At 34.4% G+C, this 22,716-nt stretch overlaps 1 protein-coding gene across 23 annotated transcripts in view; it reads right to left on the bottom strand.

The window, feature by feature from the left end:
- Positions 1-22,716, bottom strand: part of LOC111511127 (calcium voltage-gated channel subunit cacophony) — a 230,891-nt gene that overhangs the window by 76,130 nt on the left and 132,045 nt on the right. For 10 of the 23 annotated variants that reach the window (XM_074185558.1, XM_074185571.1, XM_074185547.1 and 7 more), the window contains 4 exons: positions 14,066-14,149; positions 13,829-13,858; positions 13,437-13,481; positions 4,946-5,128 (listed from right to left, as the gene is read on the bottom strand). In XM_074185558.1, the coding sequence (XP_074041659.1) occupies positions 4,946-5,128; positions 13,437-13,481; positions 13,829-13,858; positions 14,066-14,149 (342 nt within the window). Of the gene's footprint in view, positions 1-4,945; positions 5,129-13,436; positions 13,482-13,828; positions 13,859-14,065; positions 14,150-22,419; positions 22,531-22,716 lie in introns of all 23 variants that reach the window. The other 13 variants (XM_074185596.1, XM_074185660.1, XM_074185585.1 and 10 more) reach the window with 5 other exon arrangements.

The raw sequence follows: 22,716 nt of genomic DNA, 5'->3' as shown, positions 1-22,716 counted from the left end.
AATTGCAATTAATTATTTGATTGTTTCATCAATATCTCAAATGTCCCACCTATCCACCTATTCCGGCACAAAATAAAATTATAAAACAAGTTTTGGTACTTTGTTCAGTTTCACAAACATAACAGTTCAAGGTTTACAATTCTTGAGCCTTCGTCCATTGAAATTTTTCCTAACGTTTCGCCCGGGTGGCTGGAATTTCAGAGGTTTATGTTATTCAGTCCAGGGTTGGGGGTACACACTTTCGAAACGATAACATAGACCTAAGATGCCAGTCATCTGTACCGAGGAAAGACTAAGATAAAAATCCAACTGACGATATCCTAAACATCTGAAACCTCAAACAGTTTTGAAAAATAACCCAAGTTTTCATATTCGCGAATCAATCTAAAAGAGGTCATATCCGAATAAAAAGTTAATATAACGTAAGGTTCCGATTCCTTAAAGTATTTGAGCGATTTTGATTTCAATAAAAATATGTGTGTTTTTGGAAAAAACAAAAATTATTGTGAAAAAGTCGATGACATTTTAGCACACTTCTATTTGAAAGGGATTTCCTGATTTCCGATTTACCTGAATCCTGAAACGTAATTTTATTCTTTTATTTTTACGTTCATATTAACTATGACCCAAACCTGAAATATTACAGTATACAGATGAATTTCTCTTGGGGAAAACTACTACATTTTGTGATGATTCAGGTGAAACCTTATTCAATCAAATATTCGCACTAGTTCAGTATCTGTTCATTAAAATTTATTTTCATGCCCGAATTTGAAAAAAAATGGCAATATATAAGTTTCTCAATTCTCTCTTCATGAAAAAAAAAACCCCATAGGTATGTTAAAATTGTGTATGACTGCTAAACCTGTCATGATCTGATCTCAATTGGAGTTGAAAAACACAAAAAACTGAGAACCAACCCCTGGGCCTAACACCCCACTATATTTGTAATGCCTCGATCATATTCTAGCGTGTTGAGGATAGCCTCTTATGTGAAAACTGAAAAATGTAATATTTTTTAAATTTTTATCATTTTTATTATGAATAATTAATAATCAATGAAAAGTTAAACTTTTAAGAATTTTTCTAATAGTACGTCAAAGAAGATTTGAGTTTATAGTCCTCCACATCTTGTTCAAATATTTGCTATTTATTAAAATTTGTTTTTATCCCCGATATTGGGAAAAATTGCCAGAATATCAGTATTTTCAGTATCATCAGAATATGATTTAATTTTCATTACAATTATAGTGTTCGTTTCGGATGTTATTATTGCACATATAATATATTTTTGATTCAGATATGTTTCAAATAATCATGAAAGGTTTTCTTATTCGAAGTTCATTGTAGAAAACGCTCAGAGCAATGGAAAAATATGAATAGGTACCTAAAAATTAAAAAAAACTCTCGAAAAACTCTACGATACATAGGGAGACGTGAAAGTTGCTATTATGTTTTTATTCAACTCAAACAACCAATTTCTAGGGCCGTAATTTAAAAGGGAATAATTCACACAATTATAATCGAATATTACCGAGACTTCCCGAAATATAAAATTGAATTTAATTCCTCAGTATGAAGTGAACGTCTACGATCCAAAAAATACAACAAAAAATACAAGCCGTATTTAAAAATTCAAAGATGGGGGTGGCTCAAGTCAGATGACACCCTGTATAAAAGATTCATGGATATATTCTGAGTGCCCACATCAAGTGCCAATAGCAAAATGTGGACAGATTTTCAATTGAATAAAGAAGATGTAGGCAAAAAAATAATTTGGGATTTTTTTGTTTTTCCTGTATATCTCCAGAACCAAAAGAGCTATACTCGATTTCTTCACATCATTGAATAAGTCTCTAAAATACACAACTTTGCCATCATTCAACCGACACTATATCTCTTATGGTTTACAAGATCCCCATGTACAGAAACAAATTTGAATAGCCCTGTATATACAGAACTTTAGCCAAGTACAAAAACAAAACGTACTCGACTGATTTTCCACTATAATGAACCTCTATATTTTCATGGTTCACAAATAATACAAAACAAAATTGTCCTCTGACACCAATTGTCAGTTCAATCGGATCTCCTTGTCAAAAACTTGCGAAATATCTTTTACAAATTTTGAAACCTTTGTCTTCAAATAGAAACAGTTTCATGAAGAATACTTCAGATTTCATTGCAAAACTCAATGAACTACAAATCAGAAACAGAGATCTCGTGAGTTTCGATGTTGTGAGTTTGTTCACCAATGTTCCGGTTGATAAAACCCTAAGATGTTAAGATTTAAATCAGAAAATGAAAGTCCTCTGAAAAATAGAACAAAATTGCATGTAGAAGCTATTTTGGAGCTTCTGAAATTACGTATCGATAAAAAAAAATTCCAATTCAACGATGATTATCATCAATAATAATTTGAAATGGCAGTGGGCTCATCTTTGTCACCGATTCTGAGTAACATTTCCGTGAGGCATTTTGAGGAAACCTACTTCGAAACTGACCAGAATGGTCCAAAGATTTGCTGAAGATATGTTGATGAAGTATTCGTTATCTGGGTCAATACCCCAGATGTTATCAACGTTTTCTTAAATGATTTGAACTCAAGAGAACCCACGATAAAATCGATATAAAAAAAGTCTGTTTAAAAATATGTTTTGTCGATAACCAGCTGTCGCACCCCTACGAAGGACAACTCTCAGGAGTCTAAACGTGTGGGAGCTATGGATTAACGAGGTCTTACCTTTCAACGTGTGAAAGGGTTTCATGATCAACTTCCATTTCTCGATGTTATGATAAAAAAATCGATGATTAATCTTGATGAGAGTGTTTATCAAAGGAAAACTCATACTAATAGGTACCTCCACTATAAATCTAATCATCACACTAGCGTCAAAAAAAGTATAGTTATATATTTGTATGATAAGTCAAAGACAGTTTGCAATTCAGTTCGTAATAAGAACGAGGAAATAACTATCAGTGTAACAGTTTTGGAGCGAAACGCATATTTGGAGTAGTTTCTGGAAAGAGGTCTCAATGAAGTTGGTAAAAGCAATACACAACATATATACAGGTTCCACAATCATCACAAATCTAACAATAATACACATACCTCACAACCAACGTCATACCCCATGTTCCGGTTATAGGTATAATGTGAGAACAACTTTTAGAACTACCACCACATTGAGATCTGTTTCAACACATACTGAACCCTAAAATACGGTCGCAAAACGAAATATTGTATTTACAAAATACCTTGTTTCTGCGAAAGAAGTTATATAGGTGGAACCTCAAAATCTCTAGATGTGTGAGAGAAAAAATAAACTAAAAGAATACACATATTCTCTTTTAGCAGGAGTTATTTTGAATAACTCTGTGAAAATGAATCGTACCTGTTCGCCATTACCAAGAAGCAAGGTTGAAATCGAAAATATGAACCTTAACTGAATTCTCAAAAAAAATCCAGTTCATGTATTCATGTAGACTATTGCATATGAGATCTGGACATTTCATTATTTTGACGTACGTCAAAAGAATTAGAGCTATCATAATCTGAGATGAAGGTTTTATAGTAAGTTTCAGGTTTTGAAAACGAAAAAAGATTGTTTTCCAAAACGTCGACCACTGAAGAAAGTATGAAAATTAAAATTTTTTCAATTGATTTTTTCGAATTGTAGGCAAAATTCATGAATACGACAAGTGACTGGCTTATTAGAACCTTCAGTGGTTTATATAACCCAGTAATTATTACATAATACATAATATTACATATATTGGTATCACTGGCTGTATTGGTATTGGCGTCTGATGAAATTTCTTTCGAAGTTTTTTTTGTTTGGCTTGGACATTCATTCATTCAGTCAGTCGCTTAGTTGATACCAGTTAACATTAAAATAAAAATGGATAGATTGAATTGGTAATTAGCAATGTTGCAGTTCCGACGATGATAAAAGTATTGTGTTTGTTATAACAACCTGAGAGAGTATAATGAGGACATTTTTTAATGGTCGTGGATCATTTCATAGGTCTTTGATCATATTTCAGATTTTTGTTATCGTTTTGTATTATTCTTTGGTTATCCATACTGCCCAATCAAGCAGGTTATGAACTTTAAATATTAAATTTGATTCGCCAGTGCTTGCACATATGCAAATGGTAGATATGGTAGTGACGAAATACTTGCCTTCTCAAACTGCTCGTAACTGTTGTTCTGTGTATACCAGTATTTAGTGCTAAACTTTGTATTTTAGGTGAAGGATCTTCTCAAATCTGGTCAAAATCATGAATTTCAGGTCTTCCTGGGATGGTTCAATCTATTTGAGTGTGACGAAAACTATAGTTGAAGTGTATTTCTGCATACTTCAGCTGAATATGAGGCATTTCGATATTCTGAGAAACAACTCTCAACAAATCTCAAAAGGTAAACTGAACTTATCACCTGCATTTAATAACTTTCAATACCTTTACTAACAATAAGTTTGATATTTCTAGTTGTTGTTCTTTATGGTCGATCACAAACTAATACGAAGCAATTTCAATAGAATTTGCGGTTTTATCATTTAGCAGAAATTAAAGTAATGAACTGAAGTAATGCGAATTTTTTAACAAATGAGAACTTGCCTCAATCGGCATAAAATGTTTTAGTTTCCACCAGAAAGTATCATTTTTTTCATTGTACTGTTTGAAAATCGAGCATTTCAGTAAAGAAACTATTTCGGAAAGTAAAAATCAAGCTTCAAATTTCAGCTTTTGCACTTACTACTACTCTATTTTGAAAAAAGTTGCCGAGATCACCTCGATGTTTCCACAATAATTTTTGCTTTTTCCCAAAATACAGATTTTTGTAAAAATGTAAATTACTCGAAACTCGTGAAAATGTGAAACCTGGGGTTTTTTCTGAATTCTCTGTGAGACTCATTTTCGTAGATACGTGACATCTTACCTGCATCCCAATGATAGCGTAGATGAAAAAAAGCATGGCAATGAGTCCGCAAACATATGGAAGAGCTTTGAAACTTTGAACGAACGTCCATAGAAGGATCCGTATGGTATATCCTTGACGAAGTAATTTTATCAATCGAGCTGCTCGAAATAATCTCAGAAAACCAACGTTGATAAAATTCTCCTGAAAATTGAAGGCATATCAATTCACTATTGATTTTAAGGAAGACATTTTTGAGCATGAAAATAACGGAAAAAAAACTACGATTACTATTTACTTATGGCAACTAAGCTATTATTTCAGAGAAACACATAATTTTGATATTTTAATATGAAAGTAAGGAAACAAGTACGCATCATAGAACAATGTGTTCCATCATGCGTATACATATATGGAAATAACAGAAATGGGTTCGTGATCACTCGGTCTGAAGAAATTGAGGTTAAAGTACTTATTTAGTGCCACGGAATGAAATTATGCATTTCTCTAAGAAAGCCCTGTAATCTACAGCCTCTAACCTATAAACTTAGTTTGAATGATAAAATTAAATGAATAAAAATATATATTATATCATATTTATGACATTCTGAAGTCCGGATTGTACCGCGTATGGCATTTTTAGTTGTTCGACGTTTTGGATTCGACTTTGAAACCATTTTCAAGTAGCTATGACTACACTGAGGTCTCAATCTGCCGACTCCTCAGGTAGTGTCACACTGCAAGGGTTTTGTGACTGAAGGGTTTTATGACTTATCTACCTACTCTCTGCCTACTCTCAAGTGTCGACTATGGGTCCACAGGTTTTGGCCTAGTATTTATGTCCCTGGGCGAGTGGAGAGAAGGCCAGTAGTGGAAGCGATGGTGGAGTTGGTGGTGGAACAGGGTTGTGATTTGCAGAAGCGAGAAATGGAATATTGTGAAGTGTATGGCGTGACAGTAATTTATTTATAAAAAATCTAGTGGCGATGGTGTTTTCGAAATTTGTTGTGTGTCCTGTTTCACGATGATGTTTGAAAAGATGTGGGGCTGGATCTGATTTACGAACAGCAAGCTCATGTTCATAAGCTTTGTTGAAAATTCTTCTGTTGAAACAGGTGGAACATGGTATTTTGTATAGGAGATGTGCCTCATTAAGTATTGTGTGGTATTAGGTGTTAGCAGGAAAATGGAAATTTGATTATTGGCTGTGAATACTGTTCTTATATCGTGCCTCTTCAGAATTCGGCTGACTTTGTCGGCAACTTCATGAATTTAAGAAAGAAAAGTTTTTGAACGTCTGTTCATAGGGCTGTTTGAGAAACACATACTGTGGAGTACGGGTTCGCTGAAGTTGAACGGATCTTCGTATCTAAGATTCAGAATAGTCGTTTTGGCGAAGGGAGGAATTGGGTTCATCTAGTTCCTTGGATCTATTGTGTCTGTCAGTGAGTCTGATAGACCTGTGTATGAGAAAATTAAAAACGGAATTCAGTTGGGTAGGATGATGATAGGACTTAGCATTGACGTAGCAGTTTGTATGAGTTGGTTTTGGGTAAACAGTGTGTGAAAAGGAATTATTGGATTTTGTGATGAGAACGTTCAGGAACATCACAAATTCGTTTTCTGGGTATTCTGGTCGAAGTTATTCTTGCAATTCTTTTTATATACGTGAGTCTACTTGTATTCTTTCATCACGAATTATCTCACATAAATTAACTGTAGACTTGATAAAAGTCATGTGGATTTGAAGAGCATGTTATTTTGCAGCGTCGCGTAATGGAATATGATAATACAAAAAATGTTGGTTAATATAACATTAAAAGATTGTTGCTTGAAATGGTACATATCAGTAAAACACAAAATAGTTCGAATACAAAATTAAAGCAAATTTAACAGTTAGATTTCAATTTTTGAATAACTTGTCAAAAACGAAATTGGAATAAAAGAATAATTGATTAAAAGAATTAAAACGTAATATTCCTTCGATCATTATAAAATGTATACATATAAAACAACAATCAGAATCAGAAAGCTCGATTCATTTTCTCTGGTGATGTGATAAATCATTCTACTTTAGATTTTTTTTGGCATATTTCATTGGTCAGAATTTATGTTTTTATGTAAATTATTTTTCTATCTTTACTGAGTTTCTTTTGAAATTTTATTCATTCATAGTTTGCTTCCATTTTTATTGTTGTGGATATTCTTGAAAAATAAAATAAAATATTCAGAAACCTTGAATAACAAAAAATAGGGTTTCATATTCAGCCCTTGAGAAATTCTTCGACTACAATACCTAAGAAACGTAAAAACATATACAGGGTGTTCCTTAAACACATGCTAATATTTAAGGACGTAATTTTTAAACCCATTTTAAGAAAAAAACTTCCTATGAACGTATGTCCTAAACGCCTTAACTTTTGAGATACAGGGTGGCAAAGTTTTCAAAAATAATCAGTTTTTTAATAATAACTGAGATAATTTTGTAGACATATTTGGCATATTTGGTACACATGTTCCATGCCTCAAGGCGCATTTTCTGATGTACACAAATTTGTATGTTTTCAAACAGTGGCATCCCTACGGGTTCTCATTGAATATTTTTGGGGAAGAAGTACTACGCCAATGCTTTCTTTTCAAAATATAATCATTTTTTTTTCATTCAAAAAAATAAAAATCGACAAAAAGCAAATTAAGAAATTAGATCAATTCTAAAATGAATGAGAATCTAAAAATTGCTTCATAACGCATTACCAATTCCCTAATAATATTTGAAAACATAATCTGCAAAAAAATAAATTTTTCACAAAAACGAGTTTTATTTTATTTTGTGACAGTAAGTTAAACGAATAGCACAAATTTGTTAATTAGTAATAATACCAAAACTGATTATAAAAATTGTTGGAAGTGGCCACCTGCACTTAGTATGCATGCTTCCACCCTTTACGCATGGAATTACGCACCCGTTCAAATATTCCCGGCGTATTTCGTATAGTTTCACACGAAGCAACTATTCGCTCTCTTAAATCTTCTGAAGTATTAACGGGAGTTTTATACACAAGAGTTTTAAGGTGACCCCATAAAAAAAATCTAAACTGTTGAGATCGGGGGATCTTGATGGCCATTGCTGAGGTCCTCCGCGACCTATCCAACGATTAGTATAAAATGTATTTAAATGGTTTTGGACAATTACACTGAAATGAGCATGTACCATATTCGATTCCTTAACGCAAGTGGCACATCTTCCAATAACCCAGGTAAGTCTTCTTCGAGAAAGTGTAAATAAGAACGACCATCAAGGCGTCCTGGTAGAAAAAATGGGTGATCACCTATAATTCCTGCCCATACATTAACCGAAAATTGGTGTTGGAAATGGGTTTCGGTTATTGCATGGGGATTTTCTTCAGCCCACACATGATTGTTATGGAAATTTTGAATGGCATTCCGAGAAAAATTTGCTTCGTCTGTGAACAAAATTTGTGTCTCAAACTGCGGATTTAGTGCAATACTTTGTAGATACCACTGACTGAAGTTCACACGCTGTGGAAAATCTCTGGAGAGTAATGCCTGCACTCTTGAAATATGGTATGGGTATAACAAAAAATCAACCAAAATACGCCAAACAATTTGATGACAAATATCCAGAGTTCTAGCGATCTTCCTCGTACTCGTCTCAGGATGTTCCTCAATTTCTTGCAGCACCGCTTCCTCAATTTCAAGAGTTCTTACTACACGAGGTCTACCTTCCGGAGTCCCTTTCTTGAAACTACCAGTTTCCCCAAGTCGACGATGAATATTTGAAAAGGTTCGGCTATCTGGTAAGGCACGATTAGGATATCTTTCCTGATAAATGCGCCTGGCTTCTGTTGCATTACCATCGGCAAGGCCATATACGTAATGCATTTGCGCCATTTCCGCATTCGTATAATTTACCATATTTACTGATATTCAGAAAAACAGCGGACTACCAAAATAACTTCAATAACACTTCAAAATCAATCAAAACGCGCTGTGACAGTTTTTAACACCAACACCTTACTTTAAACCAACATCAATATTAGCTACTGACGTTTGTACATACAGAGAATTCGTTTTTTATTGTTATGGTGGGTACGCTGTTTGTTCTGCTTTTAATCTTTGAAAGAAATCACATATCGACAAACTCCATATTTCCAATAGGTGCAGTAAATAAATTCTGCTACACGTCATTTATTCCAGGATAACTAAATTTATGTTTTCAAAAATTATTAAGCGGTGCTGCGTTATGACGTAATTTTAATTGAGAACAGTGCATCTGACAACAAACAAATACCTTTTAGATCCTCAATTATTTTGCAACAAATCTGATCTCTTAGTTTGCTTTCAGTCGATGCACGATACCGCATCAGATTTTTAAGAAATTTATCCTTAAGTAAAGCGAGTATTAATTTTTTGAGCAAAAACCATGCGTCAGACAAAGAAAACCCAGCAAATCAAATGTGCTCAAAAATGTATGGAGATTTTAAAAATAATTTTAAATTCAAGATAAAGCAGTGGAGTAGTATTTTTTTCGCCAAAAATATACATTTCAAAACTCGTACATACGCCACTGGCAGTGAAAATTAAGAAAATTGTACAATAGAAAATGCGCCTTGAGGCATGGAACATATGTACCAAATATGCCAAAGATGTCTACAAAATTATCTCAGTTATTAAAAAACTGATTATTTTTGAAAACTTTGCCACCCTGTATCTCAAAAGTTAAGGCTTTTAGGACATACGTCCATAGGACGTTTTTTCCTTAAAATGGGTCTAAGAATTACCTCCTTGAATATTAGCATGTGTTCAAAAAACACCCTGTATATGTATACAGGGCGTTTTTCTAGCTGATTCCACTATTGCTATCCCGGAAACGGTAAGACCTAGAAGGTCATTCAAACTGAACAAAAATTTTCTATTTTGGGGAACTGAAATAGTGTCTTTTCTTATATATTTCGAAAAATTCGCCAAAAATTAGAATTGTCGAATTTCATTTCTTTACTTTACTGCCTCCATTTCGAATGATGTGAAGAGAGCGAAGGAACTTCAAATACTGTTTCATATTTGTTATAATCTGATATAAACCAATTTTCAAAGCGATTTTTTTTCATTAGATTTAATCATCAATTTTATTTTTTTAAATATGGACTCGTATTTTTTATCGATTTTTCTAGCCACTTCAATAACAAATTCAGCTATGAATAACAATTCATGTGTTTCAGGACGTTTGTCTCCAAAAAACATCATCAGTATTTGTGTAGTCTTCTACACAAATACTTTTCATTAGTCGTGGATAAAGTATAGTATTCTACTCGCATATAATGGCTATTATTGTATCGGTGATTTAGGCCACTCGCTTGCGGCTCGAGGCCGTAAACTTCACCTCGTGAATAATAGCCATCATTATACCCTCGTTAAATAATATACTATCAATGATTTAATAGAATATGTCGAATGCACTGCTAAGTACGTGAATAATCATTCGATTCGTGTAAATTTGTGAGGGGAAAACAATGAATTGTTCTAATGACATGAAAATTGATTCGTATACGCAAGATGTTCGAGAAATGCTACTGGATGTCTAGTTTTGTATGGGGAATTGTACAATAAGAGACTTCAGCCATCCAAAAGATATTTTCAACGCATTGAGAGGAGTTTACAGAATTATGGTTCATACAGTTAGCAATACTGGGATCAACAGAATAAAACGGCCTGTATATATATATATATATATATATATATATATATATATATCTACATCTATCTCTATCTATTTTGGTACCGAAGATGTACAGGAAGACTCAAAAATTTCGATTAATTTTATGGGAGGAAGCTTACACCTCACTTTTTTGTCAGAGTTCCAGTTTTGTCTGTCTTGGATTAGCACAGAGTTGGATAGGACTTCGTTGTCAGGCATCAGACAAAAACTCGTATGGAGGTCAATAGGATTCATTTAACATGTAACATTTTGCAATTTGAGCATGTCGATATTTCATTATCAAACTTCCATAATATATTTTCTGAATTATAGTATCAGCTATCATCTTTTTATGAAAATAAATGAATTTTCATCCACTGATAATATGAAACTAGATATTCACAACTTTCACACTTTCTCAATAATATTGACAATTATTTATTGAATGTTGGACTGAGTTTGATATTGAGGCACTTTGAATTATCTAAATTTGGAGTGTGAATGAGAAACCACCCTTCTACTTTGCTATTTCAGATGAATGTTAATATATGTAAATACTTGAACTTGGGAGATATAACCTCAATTCTTTCCTCTTGTCGCATGTCTTCCTCTCAAGTTCTCAGGTTCACCTAATTGAAAACCATATTGAAAGACTTGGTGGCGCTCTTTTCATTTGTCAAATTTGGTTCTGCCTTTGACTTAAATGCTTCCGAAGAACACCTGTCATTAGCTATGTAACGAAAGAAAAATATATTACAACATAAAGAGAGTAAAAATTGCTTCCATTGGAGAAATTATTGGAGACGTGAGGAAAAAACAGATTTGTTTGTTGACTATCGAACTACCGATATTCATAGAAACATCGAAAAATCTTCAATTCAATCCTATTATATAAATATAACAGATGAGAGTGCCTCAAGTCTTACGACACCCTCTACCAAATTCTATGATCATATCGATTCGATTCGATGAGAAAGTGTGAAGAAAATTTCACTATCTCTGCAAATGAAGAAATCTTTAGTTTTTCCCATTCATCTCTGGAACCAGAGTCAATTTTTCGTTATCATTCAACAGTACACAAAAATGAAAAGCTTGGCCAGAATTCAACCGACTCCCTGTCTCTGACCGTTCATGAAGTGTATATGGAATTGAAATAGTCCTGTATAATATATTATTATATTATACATATACTTCAGAGAGAGAGAGAGAGAGAGAGAGAGAGAGAGAGAGAGAGAGAGAGAGAGAGAGATACATAAAATTTCAAATTTCAAATAAAAACCCTTGCTTCCCATGTCAGACCTTCGATTTTGTAGGTATGTGTGGCAGATACTCGATGAAAAAACAACAACAAACCCAGCTAATGATGCGCAGAGTGTTGAAGTAAAACATCGTACACCTTTGCAACGTATTTTCTTTGGAAGATCCGTTGCAAGAGACCGGTTTCGGAGTAATAGCTCCTCGAGAGTGACGGGTTAGTCATTTTGCACGGAATGAACTGTCTGAGTATTCCGAATAAACAAAATTCATTTCAACAGTCAGAAGTACCGCTTATAGTTGATTCGGTAGGATGACCACCGCGTCTCCTGCAGACAAAGTCTGGAATCAACTCCACGAACACCTACTCCGGGATTGGAGTATGTGTTTGTGTTATTTTCATATGAAAATCGTCAAACTGATTAGAACACCGTATGTCAAACATGAAATGATGAAAATAGTATTGAAACGAGAATTTGCTAATTTAGAAATAACAATATCTCAAATCATAAAGGTGACTCATGACTGAGATGGTAAGTGGAAAAACTTGATCAGTCGTGGGTTTGAGAAAAAATATCTTCACTGACGAAAAAGTCCACTCTATCCAAAACAACTGTCATTATTTTGAACCACAGAATATCAAGTGTACTTGCTCTCTTACTCTGTTATTGGTCACATTAGTAACTTTCTTATGGAATGAATGAATATGATTTTTACATGAAGCTGTTTACTTTATCGCAAGAGGTATTTATTATTCATTACTAAGAATCAGGAAATGTGTGCTTCATTAATTTAGTGATCTTTTTCTGAATATATCAATAACAGAAGCAAAAGTTTAGAAAACGTCTCTCAAACCTAAACACATGAAAAGTATTTTGAAATTGAAGGTGACGAAACTATTTTCAAAGCTATGGAGTGATTATTAAAGCTTTCACAGGGATGTTTTTGTTTTTTCGTGAATCCATAATTAACGAAAATCCCTTCTGCAAACTCGATGAGGGATCACAATGTTTGTGTTAGATCACTATAGTTATCATCAATATAATAACAATCAAGATCAAGATATTAAAAATTAAATTTAAACTAAAACTATCACAGGGTTATAACATATTACCCGAAGTGATTCATTCCGCGTCCTTCCATATTTCGGAAAGTCACTTTTATATTATAAAAATTATGTGTGTTTGTGTATTGTGTTTTTTGTGTATGCTGTGTATTTTTCTACTCACCATTTACTCACCAAAGGTATATTTAAAAAAACTAATAATTAACTACTGTAAACATGCATATTATCTCTACTAATGTATTTTCAGATTTTTGAAAATTTATTGTCTACTGTTGAGCTGGAGAACAAATAATTTTGCTGATTTCACCCTCATTCATCGTTATATAATATCACTTTCTCTAATCACTTTCTCTCACATTTTCATCCATATAATTTACTGCAGCAACTACCACTTATTCGATTACAGCTCATTGAAAATCGATTGGTAAAAATTGAAATTGTCTCCAACATATTTTCGAAAATCTGAAAATACATACCTGCATCCACTTTCCAATGAGCGCAGGCAAATCAAGTTCCTTCATCTACAACAATATTATATATTAAGAATATGAAAATCTAGACAGTTGACAACTAAGTACATACATGCCAACTAACCTTGAATATACTATTTTGAGCTTACTGATTCTCCTGGCAAGTTTACTATACTAGGAAGATTTCTGTCGAAACTAATAGGTATAAAAAGATGTCCTATTTGTGAACATTTAGAAATATTTCTAGACTAAACGTAGAATGGACTATTGCAAGACGAATTGAAGGTTCTATTGATATTTACTATAATAACATATTTACTTCTAGTTAACTTTTTTCTAAAACTAGCTCTTATCAGGTGACGATGTTAAAAATAAAACGAAAAAAATTGATATCTTACCCGTTCCTTTGTCATTTGGGCAGCTCTCTCCTTGAATAAAATCAGATTTCAATTAAAATTTCAACATTCTCAGATGACAATAGTGCAAATAATTAAAATTTTCTATGTGCTCAAGAAACGTGCGATATACTCATTCCTATACCTTTTATATGGGACGTCGAAATCTATATAAAAGTGTGTTTAAGTGGTGAATATGTTTGAGGACAATGGAGATGACCTTCTTTTGAATATACTTACTCCAAACTCCACAACCATTGCATCCACTATGCTCCCTATGACCGTGACAAAGTCAAAGGTATTCCATGGATCCTTGAAGAAATTCTGTGAAAATTGAAATAATCAATGAGTAAGCACGCAGCAGTTTTTCGAAAGTTAGTTACTCGATTTTTCATTCTTTTGGTATAATACCTACTGAACTTCATTTGAATTGATGACATACTTCTGGTTATTATTAGTTTGGCAACCATTATTCGAATTCGACACCCATATTTGATAATGTTAGTTTCACACATACTATGAACCAATATTCTATATTAAAAACATTCTGAATCATTTTTACGCAATATCAATAGCCTGTTGGATGAGTTGAATACTTATTAAACTCTGTATGAGTATAATATACCGTTGTTCCGGGAAAACCGCAATCTTCTTATTTTTATGAACACTATGACCTACACATATGCAAATATAACAGTTTAGTATTCAACGGCACGCAAATGAGGAAAAATTATATTTTATAAAGGATCGTGTTTGTGAATATTCATTACGAAATAATATATCAGTTCCATTTTCGGTAGTGGTAGAAACAAATACGAGTACGAACATTATAACTGATGATAAACCACTGGAATCTACAAGTGTATATGATAAGGCTCATCTGAAAGCAGCAATGATTGAGGCATCGGGTGCTTGGCTGAATGCTTTACCTGTTACATCTCTTGAAACACTGTTAGACGATGAATCTTTCAGAATAGCAGTAGGACTTAGGATGGGTTCATCTATTTGTGTGCCTCATACTTGTGTTTGTGTTGATGAGAAAAGTACAAATGGTTTGAGTTGCAGGAGAAGTGCAGGGCGTACATCTCGACATCACCAGTTGAACGACATATTGAAACGAGCTATGTTGTCTGTTCTGGAACCCTTAGGTACCAGTCGAGATGATGGTAAAAGACCAGATGGTATGTCTCTCATACCATGGAAATACGGTAAACCTGTGGTATGGGACTTCACTAGCGTTGACACGGTCACGGCTTCCCATCTAGCCGAAAGTTCGAAGTCTGCTGGGACCGCAGCATTGTCTGGCGAAAAATTGAAACGAAAAAAAATACCAAAATCTTAGTAACAAATATCTGTTACATCCAGTAACGGTTGAAACGTTTGGTGTTTATGGCCCGGAGTCTCTGTTATTCGTTCATGAATTCGGAAGGAGAATAGGCCAAGCAACGAAAGATTACCGTTCTACCTCTTTTTTGATAGGAAGAATTAGTATTACTATTCAACGTGGTAATGCTGCTTCGGTCCTTGGAACTATTCCACCTTCACATAATTTTGATGAGATCATGCATTGCCCTCATTTCAGTACGGAACTAAAATCTCTTCGAAACAAGCCGAAATATGTGGATATTCATCAGTCTCCTATCAAGGTTAATTCGAAAGTCATTGATCCACCTTCTTCTGGTTCTGGTTCCCTTTCAGTGAAAGAGCTTCATGAAGCAAGAGCTCAATCGATCCCTCTACGTTACCCTTCATCTCTTGTAAGGATCGATCACAGCCTGAGAAATGGTTCTTATGTAAATTATATCAAACATGTTCTTCCTTACGAATTAGTAAGGAAGAACAAGAAAATCTTAAGAAGAAGATTGGATTAGATAATTTAGGAAACACGAGATTTTAATGATGAACGAGAACGAGAATGTTCCCTACTTATTCATCAAACTCAAACACCTGCTCATGCAGCTGCAGTTTCGTAAGAATGTTATCATCTTTCCCTCCAACCAATTTCCTGGAGTCTTTAAAGTCCACTAGATACTCGTTAGGACAACAGGAGGATTGTTTCGAATACTTGGAGTACTTGTTGAATACTCTTCGTGTGCAAAACAATAGCAGAATCAGTACTCCTGACCGCTCTGGATTGAATGATTCCGTTCAGTCTTGTGTTTATGAATCTTTTGCTGGAAAAATCCTCGCTTGTTTACTTTGTAGAAAATGTTCAAGAAGTACCGAAAACTTATGTGAATTTCTGGAACTTCAACTAGAGCTTCCTAATATGACTAATAACCAGTCCGTGCAAAGCTTATTGTTGAATAATCTGAAAATGTAACTGTCAACAAGTGATGGTCAACTGTATTGCCAAACATGCGCCAAACTAACTGACTATTATAAGAAAACAAGTATAGCTGAGGCACCAGTCAATCTAATAATACTGATCTTCAAACATGACTCAAACTCTGACGGAAGTACCAAACTCTTACGAAGTTTCGAAATAGATGAACACTTCAATCTAGCTGACCACTACTATAATATTCATGCAGTCATTGTTCACTGTAGTTCTGGCGTTGAATTTGGTCATTATTACGCCTTGGTCACAGACAAAACAAACTGGTTTAAGTTTGACGATAGTCGTGTCACTAAGTATTCTGGCGATGTAGTGAATTTATTGGAGTCTCTGGAGACACCCTACATTTTGTTTTATAAGATAGAAGACATTGGCAGATCAAGATCTTCAGATGATGTGGTGCTGTAGGTTTTTTTGGGTTCTCCTACAGCTGAAAAAGCTGCATGTTTCGCTTTGTCGTAGTAAATAATGTACTATAAGTTAATTATTAACTCTAATTTTCAATAATCACCAGTTAGATCTACCTACACAGGTACTTACTCGATGAAAATTACCTAAAGCATCTACTCAACTCTCGTATACCTAAAGCACATCCTCAATTACGAAAACCTTTAGGTTTAGCACATTATATCAATTCTACATCTTCTATACGAAGACTAGAATAACATCGGTTCATAAGAAAATAAATTCAGTAACGGTGATCTATTTATATACAGTTGGTCATTCAGTCAAATATTTGAATTTTTGAACTTACTAATTTTCATTGCTTTCAAATGATTCGGCTTCAAACCTAAATTTCTCTGTTAAAAATATGATTTTTTTCTAGAAGATAATTTGAATATGTTGAACTTGTTTTCTTATTTATATACCACATATGATGTTTCTGGGTGCGGTTCCTAAATGTCCTTAGGAAAAGTTTCACTATTGAATTTGTATAGGAACGATTCCTCGAATTTGGATGTTTTGAATATATTATTTTTAATTAACTTTGCCAGCATATTACCTGATCTATATGCAAATTTAATATTTTGTTTATTAAAAAATGATGCCACTTTTTCTGTTGTTCGTCCAAAATATGTTGAACCACTATAATTTTGGTTTCGATTATCTATCTTATCAATAATAAAAACGTCCAGAATCACATTTTTTGCTTGGACTTTTTTGTAAAGTAAGTTGTCTATGAATTCAGCTTTAAATCCATTTTTACTGCAATTTGTTCACTGAATTAGTGGTTTTTATGTATTTATTACATCCTGCCGATGATCATACGCTTGGGAGAGTTAAAAAACGCTGAGATGAGGTTTTTGTGACTAGCGTTGCTGACGCGAAGGATTGGGAGTTTTTTTGGGAGAGACACAAAAAAATTCAGTCACCGGAGTCCGTTGAGACGAGATCGGGGGTCTCTTCCCTCAGCGTTCGAAGCTGAGGGAGGTGGCCTAAATAGGGGAGTTATTCTGTTTGTAAGCGCGTGGTGCGAAATTTAAGAAAAATCGATACCTAGTGAAATCATAAACCAGTAATGGGTACAGGGGAGTTTAAAATAAAAGTGTTGGTGTTGAAGACACCCCGGGTCAACGGAACCTATGGTTGACCATGAACCACCCAAAGAGTTGTTGTGTGAGTGTTTGTTTTTTTTTACTAACCAGTTGATATTGAGAGAGAGTTCACATATTATTTTGTCAGAGTCTACTTCCTATTTGCAAAGAGGTTATATATTGTTGGGTTCCTTGTGCTGATTGTTCAGCTAGAGTCATATTACAATTACAAAAAAGGACGAAAATATAAAGTTATACACCACTCTCCCTAAAGAAAAGTAGAAACTGAAAGTATTTCATACCGAGTTGGTGCTTTTGTAGTTATTCAACAGGTTGAATGAATAACAAATAGCATGGTAAAATTGGCGGCATTTTCTTTGTTCTATTTTCTTTTATTTTATAGAATTCAATATTTTCCTTTTTGATATAAGATTTTACATGTTGCTTTTTTATTATTTTGTCCATGGAGTCGTTTCTCTACTAATAATACTTTATATTTGAAATCTTAGACTGAGAAAAACACCATCCTCGTAGAGTAAGATGAAGTCGAGAGAGCAAAAACAAATAAGAGATTTTTTGTCAATCTATCGAGAAGAGAATAGCGAATGAAAAGCATTTTGATTATATGAGATTAAAATTCAGTTTTGGAACCACATAATGAGAGAAAATATAAGTAGGTATACAAAAATAGAGACCTTCGTGCGATCGGCACGAACCCTACAGCCTTTTCGGCATTGCCTGTCATTCAAATTTTGATGTGGATAAATCTACATCTGGTGACAGCAATTACCAAATTTTATTTAAATAAAACAAACACGGCAATAGCGAGAGGTTCACCAAGGATTGATAGATAGTTAAGTATTATTTCACTGGTGATAAATATATATAAAAACCCTTAGATGTTACACTGTTGACAGAATAGGATCTACCGTAGTTATTACACTGCTGACAGCTGAGTGAGATTACACGGGTAATTCTCGGTAAAGAAATCTAATAATTCCACCAATCAGACCTTTTTAATTGTTGTACGTTATTACACTGTCGAAAGAAGAGGATAATACCGTAGTTATAAAAATCTATGGAAAGAGGAACATTGACTAATGTATGAATTACGCTATTATAAGATGCTGTTTTGTGTTGATACGGGTGGGTATAGAATCGTAATGAATAGTAATATCCGTATGGGAAGGTTTGTAACAAATTGAAAAATCATGTTTGTTGTTCATTCTACTGATTGTCGAGTCCAAGAAATCTTGTGTTTGAATTATCCGCTTCTACTTTTATTCTGAATGTAATGTTTTCATTACCTTTGTTAATATCCCTATGAAAAATAGCTAATTGTCTCTTAGTACCTGTGAAACATGGCTGTCCTTGTTCATCTTTCACTGCCTGAACCACTATGCATGCTGTTTGGCTTGGGATTGGGTTGGGATGTGGGGGTTGAGCAAACCGGCCATCGGATGCCTGCTTCCAACTAGCCCCGCTGGATACGGGAATGACAGAATCACTTGTGATTCTGTTATCCCTTAACTGAATGGCATCCCAACGATGGCTTTAAAGGTGTGTGTATCCGTGCTGAGAGGATGAATGACACTGAGCCTATCAGCTGTCTCTACGAAACCTTCGAGATACCGGGCGCCCTCTAGTCGTAGCCACGGTAATGCGGAGCTCTGAGTATATAGGGGAGATGAAGACCTCCCTGTATATTTAATTCAGGAGCGAGTCTCCAGAGGAGATGGATGTCGAGTTTACGACTCCAACTGATCTCCTGTAAATTTAGTTCAAGAGCGAGTATACAGAGGAGATGGATGTCGAGTTTACAACTCCAACGGACCTCTCTGTAAATTTAGTTCAGGAGCATGTCTACAGAGGAGATGGATGTCGAGTATACGACTCCAACTGATCTCCCTGCAAATTTAGTTCAGGAGCAAGTCTACAGAGGAGATGGATGTCGAGTTTACGACTCCAACGGACCTCCCTGTGAATTTAGTTCAGGAGCGAGTCTACAGAGGAGATGGATGTCGAGTTTACGACTCCAACTGATCTCCCTGTAAATTTAGTTCAGGAGCGAGTCTACAGAGGAGATGGATGTCGAGTTGACTACTCCAACTGACCTCCCCGTTAATTTAGTTCAGGAGCAAGAGCGGCGGCGTACGCAGAATCTGTCTCAGGTGGGGAAACAAACCCTCCATAAGCAGATTAGCAAACGTTTGCGCTCAAGTGATGATTCAACAAAACCAGAGGCGAAAAGGCCTTGCACAGCTAAATCTAAGGCATCGTCAGGTGTAGCTGACGTGCAAAAACCCTCATATGGTAAAGTTGTCGTGGGTATGAAGGTGGAAATCTTGCAACTTGACTATCCGACCACCTTATTAACAGAGCATATACTTTGTGCCTGCCCCGCTGGGGACCGAATCAGGTCTTTAGAGTTCGGCAGAGCCGTTCTCTTATCATCTGACCTGAAAGACCACTCACCATTCAAATTATTCGAATTCGTTAAGAAACTGGGTTTATTTGGCCGAGTGTGAATAGGTGTGAGCCACAATAAACCCTTGCGGATTGCGGTGGAAGGTCGAATAGACCCACTCACTTTGGACCTAACCTAACCTAACCTAACCTGTGAAACATACCGAAACGTCATACACATATCAATGCCAATACAACAAATACCCAGTGAAGGGATGCTTAAGAATCGACTTCTCTAGATTATCCATGAAAACTTTCGCAAGTAAGGGACTCAGCGGATATCTTATAATTAAACGTTTTGAAGAGGAACAAATATTGTTGTTGAATTTAAAATAACTTTGTTCGAGACATAACGACAAAAGGTCAATGTTTTGTTTTAACTGGGTTCACTCGATTTTCATTTAATAATTCTATAACTGAAGTAATAGTATGCTGGGAAAGAGATTCTGCACATCGAAAGATATTGGTTTTGCCTTGTCTGGAAGATTTATGTCCTGTATTTCATTTATTAAGTCATATGAATTCCGTGGACTGAATTAAAGTTGAAATTCACTATAGCTTTCTAATTTTGCTGATGGTGCAGTACTAAGAGACAATTAGATATTTTTCATAGGGATATTAACAAAATTAATGGAAACATTAAATTCACTATTGACGTAGAAGCAGACAATTCAAACACAATCGATTTCTTGGACTTGAAAGTCAGTAAAATGAACAACAAAAATTATTTTTCAATTCGTCACAAACCTTCCCATACGGATATTACTATTCATTACGATTCTATACCCACCCGTATCAACACAAAATAGCATCTTATGACAGCGTGATTCATAGATTAGTCAATGTATCTCATTCAATAGATTATTTCAATAAATCAGTGACCAAATTTCAGTAAACAAAACGGAATACAAGCTGAATTAATATGCAAAATACTTCCCAAAAAAGTCCACGCAAATGAGATTCGAGACGTGTTTCCTATTGATAAGATAGATATACAAACCAAAATCATAGAGCTTCAACATATTTTGGATAAACAACAGAAAAAGTAGCTTCATTTTTTAATAAACAACAAATTAAAATTGCATCAATATGGAACACGTAATACGTTGGGAAACTCAGTTAGAAATGATAAAGACTAAACATCGAGAAATCAGGAGTAAGTGAATTGAATTGTTGGTCAAACTGGTAAAACATTCAGAAATTGCGTCCAAGAACATCATATGAGCTATGTATATATAAGAAAACAAATTCAATATATTGAAATCATCTTCCAGAAGCAAATCATATCTATTACGGAGATTTCGAAATTTTACATATAAAAAATAAAAGTTTCAACCTGAATCATTTGAAAGCAATGAAAATTAATAAACTTAAATTTGATTGAATCAATATGTCATCAATCGAACAAGTTATGCAAATCACCTTGAATAATTCATAAACCTAACAACGAAGCTCTCTCTTTCTCACTCTTATATACACGAGAAGGGCGCTGGCAAGTATTGAAGAAAAAGGAGAAACAAACCTGTCAGGGTGACTTTAAAACTATTTCAGTCTCTTCATCAGTAAATAATACAATAGAATGGCATGTTTGAATACAATTCAATCAGATCATTGTTCAATATCAGCGCAAGTTATAAAAATAACTGGTTGCCCTCAGATTTCATGTAATGTTTCTGAGAATCTCATTCCAGAAGTATGTCATCTTACAAATTTATTCCACGGAGGGAAAGAAAGAAAACGACCATCAAAATCTAAAGAGTGTTAACGAGTGGATTGAAATTGATTGCGTACAGATTTTTGTCAATTTACGATTTGAAAGTACAGCACTGTATGCTTTCGATTCATGATGATTAATCAATGAATTTTTGAAATCGACAAAGCAACACATCCATGACTTTGTGACCATGAATAAATCAATTCTTTGATTACAAATAACTTTCGTAAGGAATACAAAACCTCAATATGTTTAATTTTCAAAATGAATTTCTCAAAATGAACTATGATCAGAAATTTTTGGCAGAAATATTGATGGTTGTGTATTCCGTTAACTAGAGATATACTAATCACTATGAAAACTCTTCAACTAGTGGAGTTAGTAGGTAGTTGAATAGTGTCCAAATATATCACCAGTATTATTTATTTCTTAAATCTAATGTACAGTTGAAGAACTTGCATTTTTCAGTAGACATATCACCACGAAAATTAAAAATAAGAAACATGTGCGGACAAATATGGTAGGTATGTAATAGTTTTACCTTGATACCATAAGCGATTAGCTTCAAAACAGTCTCACATAGGAAGAGAAATGTAAAAAGTATGTTCATAACGGCGAGGATGTCGGACAACAAAGGTGGCGAGTCGTGGTACTACAAACAACTCAAAGATGTAACTTAGTTTCAAAGACATAAAACAAATAATATTGATTTCTGGAAAAGTCGGCAGTACCAGTGTTTGATGAAGATTACCGTTTCAGTGCATAAGTACTTTCGATTATCGAAAATAACAAAAATTAACATTTGCTGTTGTTTCTGAAGTCGTCTCACATGGTCTGA

This window comes from Leptinotarsa decemlineata, unplaced genomic scaffold (assembly GCF_025532065.1).
Source record: "Leptinotarsa decemlineata unplaced genomic scaffold, Ldec_3_MD MMD2_P_RNA_scaffold_2, whole genome shotgun sequence".
Classification (NCBI taxonomy): Eukaryota; Metazoa; Arthropoda; class Insecta; order Coleoptera; family Chrysomelidae; genus Leptinotarsa; species Leptinotarsa decemlineata.
This window is presented reverse-complemented; position numbering and strand designations above follow the sequence as displayed.